Source organism: Dama dama, chromosome 8 (genome assembly GCF_033118175.1).
Source record: "Dama dama isolate Ldn47 chromosome 8, ASM3311817v1, whole genome shotgun sequence".
NCBI lineage: Eukaryota > Metazoa > Chordata > Mammalia > Artiodactyla > Cervidae > Dama > Dama dama.
This window is the reverse complement of record NC_083688.1, coordinates 43,869,692-43,882,132: the sequence shown is the minus strand read 5'-3', so window position 1 is coordinate 43,882,132 and position 12,441 is coordinate 43,869,692. Positions and strand designations below refer to the sequence as shown.

General features: G+C 42.5%; 1 protein-coding gene across 1 annotated transcript in view; it reads left to right on the top strand.

Moving 5' to 3' along the window:
- Window positions 1–11,203, top strand: part of CDK15 (cyclin dependent kinase 15) — an 86,727-nt gene extending 75,524 nt beyond the window's left edge. Inside the window, exons 13-14 of the mRNA XM_061147946.1 lie at window positions 8,569–8,710; window positions 11,116–11,203. Of these exons, the coding sequence (XP_061003929.1) occupies window positions 8,569–8,678 (110 nt within the window). The 3' untranslated portion in view covers window positions 8,679–8,710; window positions 11,116–11,203. The remainder of the gene's footprint in view (window positions 1–8,568; window positions 8,711–11,115) is intronic.
- Window positions 11,204–12,441: the final 1,238 nt, after the last annotated feature.

Here is a 12,441-nt window from a genome sequence, read left to right as displayed (position 1 = left end):
ATTGTGTGTGTGTCTGCCTGTGTGTGCGTGCACACACGGGCACAGGAGAGGGATCCATCTGTATTCCTTCTCTGTTCACCCAGCCACAGAGCCCAAATCTACTTTGACACTTAGAAAAATGAAAAGATGGAATCTTGCAGGAGCCTGCCTGCGCTGAGGGGGGAGATGAGGAGCTCTCCCAGCAGGAGGGAAGTTGACTTTTCTTTATACATATAGGGGTTTTTCCATGCAGAGTTTAAATTATGCCTGATAAAAGGAGTTTCGTTGATGTTTCAGTTCTTTCAAATTCTCCTGGCTTCCTCCCAATTAAATGAGGTTTGTCAAAGCCACAGGGCTCTGCTGCTGCTGCCTCGGCCGACAAGCACTTCCTGCAGCGACATCTCGAATCCCCAAGGGAGAAGATGAAAGGGCCAGTGCCAAGAGACAGGGGAAGGGGGGCAGATTGTGTGTGTGTGCGCGTGTGTGTGTGTGTGTGCGCGCGCGCATGCTTGGGGCGGGGGCGGTGTGCAGAAACAGGTTTAGATACGGATTGACAGATAGGACGCGGACAAGAAGATGGGGAAGCACAACTACCACGGAAACTGGAGAGAAAAACAGAGGAAGGCAGAGCAGCACTGAGTCCAGTTTGGGCACCTTTAGGACCGTGGCCATCACCACGTGTGACATGATGCCACCGTGTCTTCTAAGGGCGCCCTCTCTTGGCCTGGCAGTGCCAGTCTAGTTCTCATTGTTCATGGCAATGAGCCTTTATTAAGAGCCTCCTTTGCAGACAGGATGCAACGGGTCCTCTCAGTTCCCAACCCTCAGGGACTCAGAGTCTCCACCCCAGGGGCGGGCTGCTCCAGGCATAAGGACTGTGCAAAAGTCAGATATGCTCTTGCGAGTGCTTGGTTAAGAGAATTTCCCTGCCATAATTATGCAAAAAATTTTGCTCTCTGGTGGCAGTTTGGAATCACTTAGTGGGTTATATTTGTATCATTTCATTATTCTGGCTTTATTCCGGTTGCAGGATAACAAAGTTGTCACTTTAAAACATATTCTGTTTCCCCTTTGATCGGGGAGATGCCAGCTCTTATTGTCTGCCCTCTGACGAAGACAATTTAAGCATGAAGCCTGAGTCTGGGAACGGTGAGGAGTGGAAGGACAGCCTACATCCCAGCAAAAGCGTGGCACACAAATATGCCCCCTGAACGCCAGGGCTGTTCCTACCCATCCATGTGCGTTTTCATGAAGCTGAGAGGTCCCAAATACCCCTGTCCCGAGGGTGTGGCAGTAAGCTTATGCCCGGAAGAAATCGATGGGGAAGGAGTCACTTGCCACAAAAATCCAGGAATTCTAGGCTTAGTTCCCCTTCGGAGAGTATTCTTAAGTGGAAAAGCACGGTTACTAGAATGGCAAGCATGCGGAAATTTCTGCCAAGCACTGACATCCTCCCTTATTGACTCTTGAACACCTGAAGAAACATTTGTGGAAGGAGAAATTATTGGTAGTCTCTCTCAAAACACACCCAACAGCAAGCTAATTGCTTTTGCAGATGGCCAGGGAGACGTTCTACCCACACAGCCATCGGCTTATGGCCACACTTGTGGTCCTCACAGCTGAGCCAGCAGTGCAGGACGTCAGCTGGGGCAGCTAGGACCTAAAATTAGGCCCTTGGCAACTCTCTAATCTTAGCTGCAGGTTCAGCTTCTTCGTTTAATTCCCCTTGCCCTCAGCATGAACTTGGGCTCTGGGAAAAGAACGCTGCTTAATGATTTGAAAGTGAGGGGAGTAGAAAATCATTAAGCTGCCCCTTCTAGAAACTGGCTCCACTCAGTTCTTGCCAGGCTTCCAAATGTTACCCTTGGAAAGTTAAGACTAATTTTGGAATGATGCCATTTGGAGTCACAGACACTGATCCAGAAAAGTATTTTTTTTCATCTCGGGCAGTAAATGCCACGTGATTTAAGAGTCTGGTGCTTAAGCCGTGGTCCTTGATCGTCAGAACATCAAAGGCTGTCTCTTTCTGTGGGTTGGTCCCATTTTGCTTTCCAAATCCCAGGCTTGAGCCTCTCCCATTCCTTCCTGGACTAAATCCCCCTTCTCCTTTAAAACAGGTTTCAGCATCTTAAAAAAAGTTAAAACTTAAAAGCTTGCAATATTTCACAAGTAATTTTGCAAAAACAATTTACCAGAGTCCTTTCTGTCATCACATACTTTGGTACCTGTAGGCAAGGCATTGACCTCTACCCTGAAGAAGGAAATGGCAACCCACTCCAGTATTCTTGCCTCGAGAATTCCATGGACAGAGGAGCCTGGTGGACTACAGTCCATGAGGTCTCAAAGAGTCGGACTCAACTGGGCAACTAACACTTCATCACATCACTCTACTATCTATACTCTGGTAATTCATCAGCAGGCCTTATTCATTTTGCCCTCTTAAAATTGAGAAATTTTTTGTTTTGCTCCAATAAAAGAACTTCCAGCCTTCTTTTAATAATATCTCCTTAATATATTTGAAGGTTCCTCAATATCACATTACAAAGCTGGGTTCCCTTGACCTCTCCCTCCACATACAGAAACCGCCAATATAGATTCTGTTTCTTTTACCTTTTAATTATTTTGTTTCATTATTCTATTCTGAACCTATTCCAACTATTCTGCTTATCTCTGAGACTATGAACCCACCATAGGCTCAGGTTTCTAACAGAGTGGGAGAATTGTTTTCCAGTTCATTCATGGAAGATTTGCTGAGGGTCTATTAGATATGAGGGGCTTCTCTGGTGGCTGGGTGGTAAAGAACCCACCTGCTAACACAGGACACATAAGAGACTTGGGTTCAATCCTTGAGTCGGGAAGATCCCCCGGAGAAGGAAATGGCAACCCACTCTAGTATTCTTGTTGGAAAAATCCCATGGACAGAGGACCCTGGCAGGTTACAGTCCATGCAGTTGCAAAGAGTCGTACAAGACTCAGCGACTTAGCACTTGAAGATTAGATAGGAGATTGAAGGACACAAAAATGAATTAGTCTTAGACTCTGTCCTCAAAGAGCTTACAGTCCTTAAGGAAATGAGACAAGAAGATAAACAGCCATAGACCAAGTGTGAGGTGCCCTGGGAGTTAAAAGGAGGTGAGACTAACCTCCAGCTGGGGGCCCAGGATGGCTTTGTGAGGTCTCGAAAGATGATAAAGTGAAAGCTGCTCAGCTTTGTCCAGCTCTTTGTGACCTTGTGGACTATACAGTCCATGGAATTCTCCAGTCCAGAATACTGGAGTGGGTAGCCTATCCTTTCTCCAGGGGATCTTCCCAACCCAGGAATCAAACTGGGATCTCCTGTATTGCAGGCAGATTCTTTACCAACTGAGGATCAGGGAAGCCCTGAAAGATGACGGGGAGGAAGGATATCCAGGGAGAAGAAAGTCATCCTCCTCTGAATGCCATCTAATGTCATCCAAAGGTGTCTTCTTTGTTAAAATAGCGCAATCCTGACTCATATTCCATCCTAAGTTTTACTCTTTGTCATTGTAGGCCTTCTTGCAATGGCATTCAATTTAAACATTCTTTAACATGTACTAGGAAAGCTTAGTTTAACTGTTTATGTGCTAATAATATCAAATCTTACTCTGTTTATTGCTTTTATTGTCTAGCCTAGTCAAAGTTTAACCAGAATATTTTATTATTCCACAGGTCAGGTTTTGGAGGTTGGGTTTGGTGGGGAAGGGAGATTCCAAACCAAGTCTCTCAATCCTAATCTGTTTCTAGGAGTTTGTAATTTAACTCAGACCGCTCTGTCTATTTTTCAAGTCCTCCACTAATCAGTACTTAAGAAGCAGGTTAGAAAGTATCCTCTATGACACACTTCTTCACCTTCTATGCTCAGTGCTGTCCCCAGCCCATTTTAATACACTAGAATACAAGTTGCTGGGCTGTGATCTGGCTTATGTGTTGTGTAGAGCTGCCTTGGTAGGAAAAGTCTGAGTTAACCAAGTTCCCCAGTGCTACCAAGCTCTTAAGTTGGTTAAATTTGTTAGCATCATGAACTAAATCCCCAAATAAAGATAAATGCTTCAGAAAGGAATTAGAGACCGTTTGACAGGAAAAGGATCTTAGGACTCACTATTCCATATTTTCATTATATGGATGAGTCCCTAACACCCATAGAAGAAGAATAGTATCTGCTATTTCTTGGACATCTATGTGTTTGACACAAATTCTCATTCAGTATAGATAGTAACTGGCAAGGATGGAGCTGATTTCCTAATATTACATATTAAAAAATTGGGGCCAATTACTCCAAGTTATATAGCTAGTAAGTGGGAGAGGCAAGATTTGACTGTAGGTCAGACTCCCAAGTCACTCTCTTCCGCTCCTCATCCTAGGGAATATGTCACATGCCCCCAGGTAACATATTTAATATCTCACAACTAAGAGGACTCAATCTTATCTTTAATAAAGACTCAAACCCCTGATCTCTTCCTTAATCTTTAATGTCATCTTGTCTTTGTTAGGGTTTTGTTTTGTTGGGTATTTTGGCGGGGGGGAGGGGAGTAATACAGTCACCCTTGGGTTTTAAGATTTCTTAATCAGTGGTGGTTATTATTTTTTCCTTACTATTACTTATTCAGTTTTGTCAGAAAAATATCAGGAATCCAGTGGAAAATTGGGCAAACATATAAAATAGCAAATTACACAAAGGAAATGAGAAGAGCACAGTAACACATGGGATAACTAGGCAGTCTAACTAGTGATTAAATAAATACAAATAACTGTTAAAGTAGTTATTTTTCCCTTCAACTTAATGACTCCCCATGCTGGGGAGGTTATGGTAAGATGATTCTCTGCAGACGGTGGTTTTAGTTGGGGCAACCTTTGCAAAGCATTTTGCCATACCTACCAGGAGCCATAAAAATAACATTCAACCTTATACTTAGGTTCCTGGGAATCATCCAAAGAAACAATTGAACAGGGGTAAAAAATAAAACCCTAGATGCATAAAAATGTTCATTGCAGTGTTGTCTATAATTTTTTAAAATAAAGAAACTAAATATTTAACAAAAGAACTGGTTGGATAGATATTATTATATTGACTCAGCATACAGTACTATGTAACCATTTTAAATGGTAATTCGCAGGAGTGTGGGGTAGTATGGAAATGTTTATGCTATGACACAAGCTAAAAGCAAGTAGGATACAAAATTGCATATTATAAGGCACCAGTGAAAATGTATTATGCATATCAACAAAACTGGAATGTAGAGTACAAAAATAAAAATGCTCTTCTAGTTCAAGGGAATGGTGGGTAATTTTTTCCTTTTTTCAGTTTTCTTTCATGTAGATGTTACATCGCCTTTAGTGTTTAAAGGAATGAGGTAAGACGAATGGTACAGGGAGTTCAAGCTCTGAAGTGAGAGTTAAAGAACCTACGTCTTCTTCTTTTCTCCTCCAGCATCACCTGCATTATTGGCCTTCATAAACCTCAGTTTCTCATTCTGCACAATGGGTTAACGTTAGTTTCCTGGACCCCAGATTGACAGAATGTTTATTTTATACAGCTTTTAACTCACTGATTTCAAGAGTTCAATGTAAATGTGGTCCTGGGAGAATGAGAGGAGGGAGGCAGAGGAAAAGATAAATAGGCACTAATTAATTTTAAAAGGAAAGATCATCTGCTTTAATCGGAAATGCATATGTGCTGTGCCCCTAGTCAGAGTTTTAAGTGCACTCTGTGTTAGTTAGCAACTTCAATTTAAAGTACTGTGTGATCCTTTGGGCTTTGAAGATATGAAGCCTATATACATACACATGAGCTAAAATTACCGCGCAGTCACGGAGGCTGTGTGCACTCTGAATAATTAAATGCACTAAGCAACTCCAGCTGATGGACTGATGATGTGTAAGAGCAGTGCAAAAACCACGTGACAAGGGAAATTACAAGACATTTAGCAATGATGGTTTAATTTCCAAGCTTTCTTTTCTATTTGTGCTTTCTCTTTCAGCCATCACAGGCTAGTAGAAGAGATTTGATTATCTTGTTTCCTGTGAAAGGTTATTTAGCCCCTCAATCCCATTAAGTCACTCTCTGCACTCCAGTGCACTGAGACTCCACCAGGTTATCAGCCCAGGAAGAGTGAATGGAGACACCAGGATCAGATTTCTAAAGGAAGGAAAGTTAAAGCAAAGTTTGAAAGCGGTGACAGCCAACAGCCAGGAGCTTAGAACTCAATTAGACTGAAAGACAACTATCTCATTATCTCATTCCGAAATGATCTAAATACATAAGAATCTAAAAGTTTTTAAATAAACTTGTCCTACTGACTGTCTAGATGACTGAATTTCCCTTCTCAAAAATTTTTTAAACACTCACTTTTATATTTATTTATTCTAAGCGCAAAGCAGCTGCGATAATTATGCTGTCAGATTCAGTAAGCTAATGAGCAGTCAGCGAATGGAAGGTTTTGCATTTGTGAGATTGCTACAGGAGAACCACTCAGCTGCTTTTTTCCTTCTTTCTTTTTTTCTTCCCTCTTGTTTTCTTTTTCTTTTTCTATGAGTTGGGAAGGAGAGTCGGGCAGTCCATGGCCAAATTGGAATCCCTTTGATTAACTGGTTGCTTTCCCAGCACTGTTCTGCCACACGTGTTCCCCCCCCCCCTCCGCCCGCCTCTGTCATCCTCCTCCCGGCTCCTCCCTCCCTCTCTGTCTCTCTCTTCCTCTCTCTCCCTTCCTCCCTCTTTTCCCACTCTCTCTCCCCCATCTCCCTCACTGCTGCTGGGGAACTGTTGCTTTTAAGGGACATTTTTGTGTCACTGTCCCCAAGGCAAGAGGATGTATCTCCCTTAGGGAAGTTCCCAAAATGGTTTGGACTTGAGCCAATTTGAGAGTTACCTGTAAAGTTTAATATGCACTGCTTATTTGAACTGTTTGTTTATGCTACAACAGGAGCTAAAAAGAAAGTAGAATACAAAATTGCACATTATAATGTACCTGGGAAAATACATTATGCATATCAACAAGACTTGATGCCTCCCCTTTCCAGTCTAGCAAATATGTAATTCCAACCCCAAGGAGTCAGGGTTTACCCCAGGCAGCCAAGACAGAGCAGGTTTATTTCTCCCCTTTTGGTGTGAGGAGCTTTCAGCAAACAATATTGATGCATTTTATGCTTGTGGTGCAGCAAAGCTGGGGCTTCTCTTTTTGTGAAATTGTGCAGTATTTAGAGCAATCAGTTTGTGCAGCTTGTGAGCCTTGAAAAAGTGGTGCCCAGGTAGAAAGATGTCCTGAGCAGGTTTTATCGATGTGCTTTCGTGACAATGCGGCTGTTGTTCCTGGATGTTTTTCTCAGATGGTATCTGTGCTGATGCCATTAGCTAATAACAGTGGCTAGTTAACTAGTTAATAACAGTGGCTACTAGTTATTAAAAATATATGGTGTGTGACTTACTTGTTGCCCAGTGATAAAGACTCCATGCTTCCACTGCAGGGAGCCCAGGTTTCATCCCTGGTCAGGGAGCTAAGATGCCACAAGCAGCAAGGTATAGCATGTGTATCTTATTTCACTACTCTGGAAACCCCAATAAAAACTATAATAAAGGAATTTAATTAAATTAATTATATATATAAATGGGCTTCCCAGTGGTCCCAGTGGTAAAGGACCCACCTGCCAATGCAGAAAGACGCAGGAGACGTGGGTTCAATCCCTGGGTTAGGAAGACTCGCTGGAGGAGGGCAGTATTCATGCCTGGAGAATCCTGTGGATGGAGGAGACTGATGGACTACAGTACTTAGGGTCACAAAGAATTGGACATGACTGAAGTGACTTAGCGTACACACACACACACACATATAGTATCAGAACAACCCAAGATGTTTGGCATGTATTATCTTCTTTAAACTTACAGCAATCTGCCCAGAAGTTTTATTATCCCCATTTTGCAGGTGAGCCCCTTAAAATGTTAACTTTTAGAGAACTTGGCCCTTATCTTTAGCATAATAAGCACCCAGGAATAATACCCATTTAACAAACAAACAAATAATACCCATTTAACCCATTTATAAAAATGCAAACTGCCAGCATTCTGAGCTAACCAAATGGATAATATACATATATTCCGCCCCCCCCCCATTTTTTAATTTACAAAAGTTGCACTTTAGAGTCTATTTAAATAGGTTGCCAAATGAATCTAATGTAACAGAAATTTGAAACTTTCCAAAATGTATCTGACCTAGCACTACACTCACTGCCTGTTGTCACTGGCACTCCCCTGCTTGATTTTGGCCCTTGTTGTTAATGTGTGTGTGCCTCCCAGTTCTAGTCCTATTTTTACCACCTTCAACACCAGGCCTAATGCCTTACCCAAGGGTTCATTTGGTAAACATGCATTGAAATGAATTGAATCGAACATAAGGCACTTAACAGCTATTCAGTAAAGTGAGTTACTCATGAGTCAGTATAAGTTATTGGTGGATAAATCCGGCTCACATTTTGACATCTCTTTGGGTGACAAATATTACAACAGACATAAAAAAACAAACCGTGAAAGATCCCAGGAAATAATATGTTGGTGCTGTTCTCTTTTGTTCCCTACAGAGGAATCGTTGTTTACAGTTTCAGGAGTGAGGCTGAAGCCAGAAATGTGTGACCTTTTGGCCTCCTACCGGAAAGGTCACCACCCAGCCGGGTTTAGCAAATGCTGGTAAAAAGAAAGGACGAGATTACCAAGATCTTCCAGGTAAGTGGTTCCAACAGTGTGGGTCCTTATGGATGGAACTGAAAGTTACTCACTATCCAGTGAAGCCCTGGTTCCTGGGTTCAGAGACCTCTGTCCTGTGCCTGTCTCTTCATTCTCCCTCTGGGCACAGAGGCCTAGGCTCCACAGGCCGTGAGAAGAGGTGGCATCAGCGTGCATCAGCTCCCCCTCCCAGGGGAGGGACGAGACTCCTAAGATGACCCTTACATGTCATTGCAAGGCCTTGAGCAGATGCACTGGAACACAGGACTCCATTGGCATGTGACGTTCCCTTAACTATGTGATTCTCACTGTCAGCCGACAAGACAAAAATCAGAGGTCAGGGTGACCAGCTGTCCCCATTTGCTCGAGACCAAGGGGTGCCCCAGGATGTGGGATGTTCCGTGCTAAAACTGACACAGTCCTGGACAAACCAGGATGGTTGGTCGGTGCAAATTACCACCTGGCTTGCCCCCAGCTGCCAGAGAAGACCTGACTCAGAGTCTAGCCCCACCTAGGAGGTGGTTTTGGAGGATTGTGAAAACCCAGTCATCACCGCTACGGGCTTTTGCACCATTGGTTACAGAGTGTCCTCTCCAGGGTGCACGCTGGGAACCACCAGGACCTGATGGTCCTGGGAGACAGGAGCCATCCACGAACGTCACCGACTCAGCTGCTCTCAGGAGTCTCCTCCATCAGCCCAGGGCAGCCCAGGCTTCCAAGGCAATCCTGAGGGGGAAGGGTGCCGTGGAGGTTTTTCCCAAAGCTTCCAAACCCTAGCGTTCTGCTGGCAGGCACAGGAAGCCAGGAGGGACAACTCCTAAAGCCACCATAGTCCAGCATTCGTAGATCTTATAAGAGCATTTCCATGGTGAGTAGAGGGGACAGTCATCCAGACAGAGGAGTCAAGGTGAGACCCACGCGCAGAGCCAGCCATCCCTGTAGGTGACTCTGGCTACATCCCAGACCACAAACGCGCCTGAGGGCTGGTCATACTTCAGGCAACTACAGCTTCTCATGCTTCCCAGCAGAACTTTTGGGGTCTAGATGGCAATGACTGGCACGCTCCCCGCACCACCCTCTCCCCAACGTCATTCACATAGCAGGATTCAGTTCTTTGCCAGTTTCTTCTGTGAAAGACATATACACATCAAGAATGTCTGCCTTTCAGATTTTCTAAGATCATCGTGTTTAGAACTTTGGGGAGATTAGGGAAGTTTAGAATTATAGTTCTTCCTCAGCTATAACTCTGAAGTTTATATTTTGACAATATACAACTGGAATTACAATGGGCAATACAATAATAATATGGTATTTCCCAAGTAAAATATTTTCTAGAGCAGAGATTTGACTATGTAATTATGCCATTTTTAAACCCACTAGTTATGAGAGTAGGATATTCTTTAGCTACATCCTATAGCATGAAGGATTTGCCCTTGACAAAATTATCAAAGACATTGATGGAAACGGTCTTGGATGGTAGTGCTGCATAAGAATTAATAATTATCTCTATTGAGTTGTTATTTTGTTTTACTAAGCAGCCAGAAGGTAGGGAGACTACCCGCCTCTCTGAACTACAGTCAGAGAATCGTTACCTGTAGGTGTAAATTGGTCACAATAGAAAATCAATTAAAAGCAGCATGACAAACGTGATGCCTATGCCAACAATTGAAGAAGGGAGAAGGCACAGTGAGTGTGCACTGGAGTAATCTGATGTCCCTGGGCCTTCGGTACTAATGTAAGGAGATAAACCCGCAGGAGATGAACCACAGTGAGGAAAAGCTGCAGCAATTAAGCTGCTTAATAAATGGCTTGGGATGATCAAAATCTGGGAGTGCCAGAGTGGGGGACTAAAAGTGGTTATCACATGGACACTTGGGGCCTGTAAATCTTTTCCACTAAATTGAATTTATGTTAAAATATTCACTTTTCAGGAGATTCAAAATGTAAATTGGGATATTAGGACTTATAACTAGCAGCAATGCCTGAAAATTAAGACTCTGAAAAGATCCTCAAAATGTCAGTTTCAGGTATGGAAAAAATGTACACTAACATCTACAATAGAGAAATGGGACTAAAATTTACTGGGTACATAACATGTGCCAAGCACTTTACAAATAGTGTTTCAAAGCTTGGTGTGTTTTGAACAGTCAGGGTGTGGTGAGGTATAACTATAGTTGGTACATTTGGAGATAAATTTTGATTATTTTTACAGCTTTCTTAGGGAAAGCTTTCTTAGTTCTTATTACTAGGATAACATGCTACCTCTGTTCATATCTATTATCAAGCTTTCTAGCAATATCTATGTAATTCCATCAACTTTGCAATAATATTGCACAGAATTTCCCCACTCAATCTGTAAGATATTACTCATTATTTTCATTTTTTTATTCTTCATTCACTTCCAGGGCTAGTTTACTGTTGCTTCAGCTTACTAAGAAGCTTCAAATCTAACTCCACACTGGACCAAGGGTTTTATACCATCACCTGTGATGTGGAACATTTTAAATACTATGTCCAAGGCAACAGCACATAGTCCTTGAAGAAAAAGCAGTAAACAGTTATTGCTATCGTCATTTGCCTAGAATTTAACAGTGATTGGCTGAAAAATTAGACATAGACGGAAATCATCTGAGAAGAGGACTTCTGAATAATTTAATCCATTTCATTATTTGATAGAGAGATCCGTGGGCCAGAAGGAGAACAGGACAGATGGAGACAACAATTGAAAGACTTTGGAGACAGAGCTCATGCTTCTCAGAGGCCTGTCACTCCTGTGTTCACTTACGATTTTCCCCAACAAAAGGACTTCTGTGGCCAAGGAGAGGATTAGGCTAAAGTTTAAAAAAGCCTCCAGGGAAGGTGGTTTCTTGGATATAGTTGTCAACAAAAGGACTTGCTTAAGACTCTTTGTTATGATTTCCTAGGGGTCGCCTCTTCCTCCGCTAACTGGATTATCAAAACACATTACCCCTCCATCCTAGCCAGACTTCAGTAGGAGTTTGGATTGAGCTGCTGGTTAGAATTAAATTTCAGGCTGTCCTCTTCTACTGAACTCTATTGTCTGTGATGATAGCAAAAGTGATGAGGAATCTCAGCTCTGATTTGATGGCAGAGATACTGAATAGATAGATAAAGGCCAAGAGTTCCAAAGTAGTAATTCAAGTCCTATTGCACCATCAGACACACATGCATGTCTGCACACACATAAGCCTCAAATAAAATGAGAGATCTGTCTCAGCGAACACGTGTTTCATTTTCTACAATGGGTCCTTCTGAAAGAAGCTGGGGAAACTCAAATGACTTCATCTGAGGATCATCTACTCAGGAAATGTAGTAGCCTAGAAACCAAAGACCTCTATATGGCCTTTAGAAGAACAAGGAGGAACTAATTAAGAATTTAAAAATAGTACCTATGCACTCAAAGTCTGAGATGAAACTACATACAGATAGTCCAAAGAAATCTTCCTTACTGAGTATTCGATTTTAGTAAGGCATTTGGCAAAGCCTGTTCAGATATACCTGAAAGAAGGAACTGTATTGAGGGCTGGATGAGGGCTGGATAATGGGGTGTGTGTACTCAAAGAACAGTGGCCTTGTTGGAGAAAGGCTGTTAGTGGTGTGGTATGAGGTTCAGCCCTGAGTTCTATTCTGTTCAAACGTTTTTATTAATAATTAATAATAAAATCAGAGAAGGCAAGCAACTTATTCATACAACTCATTAAAGTAAGTAC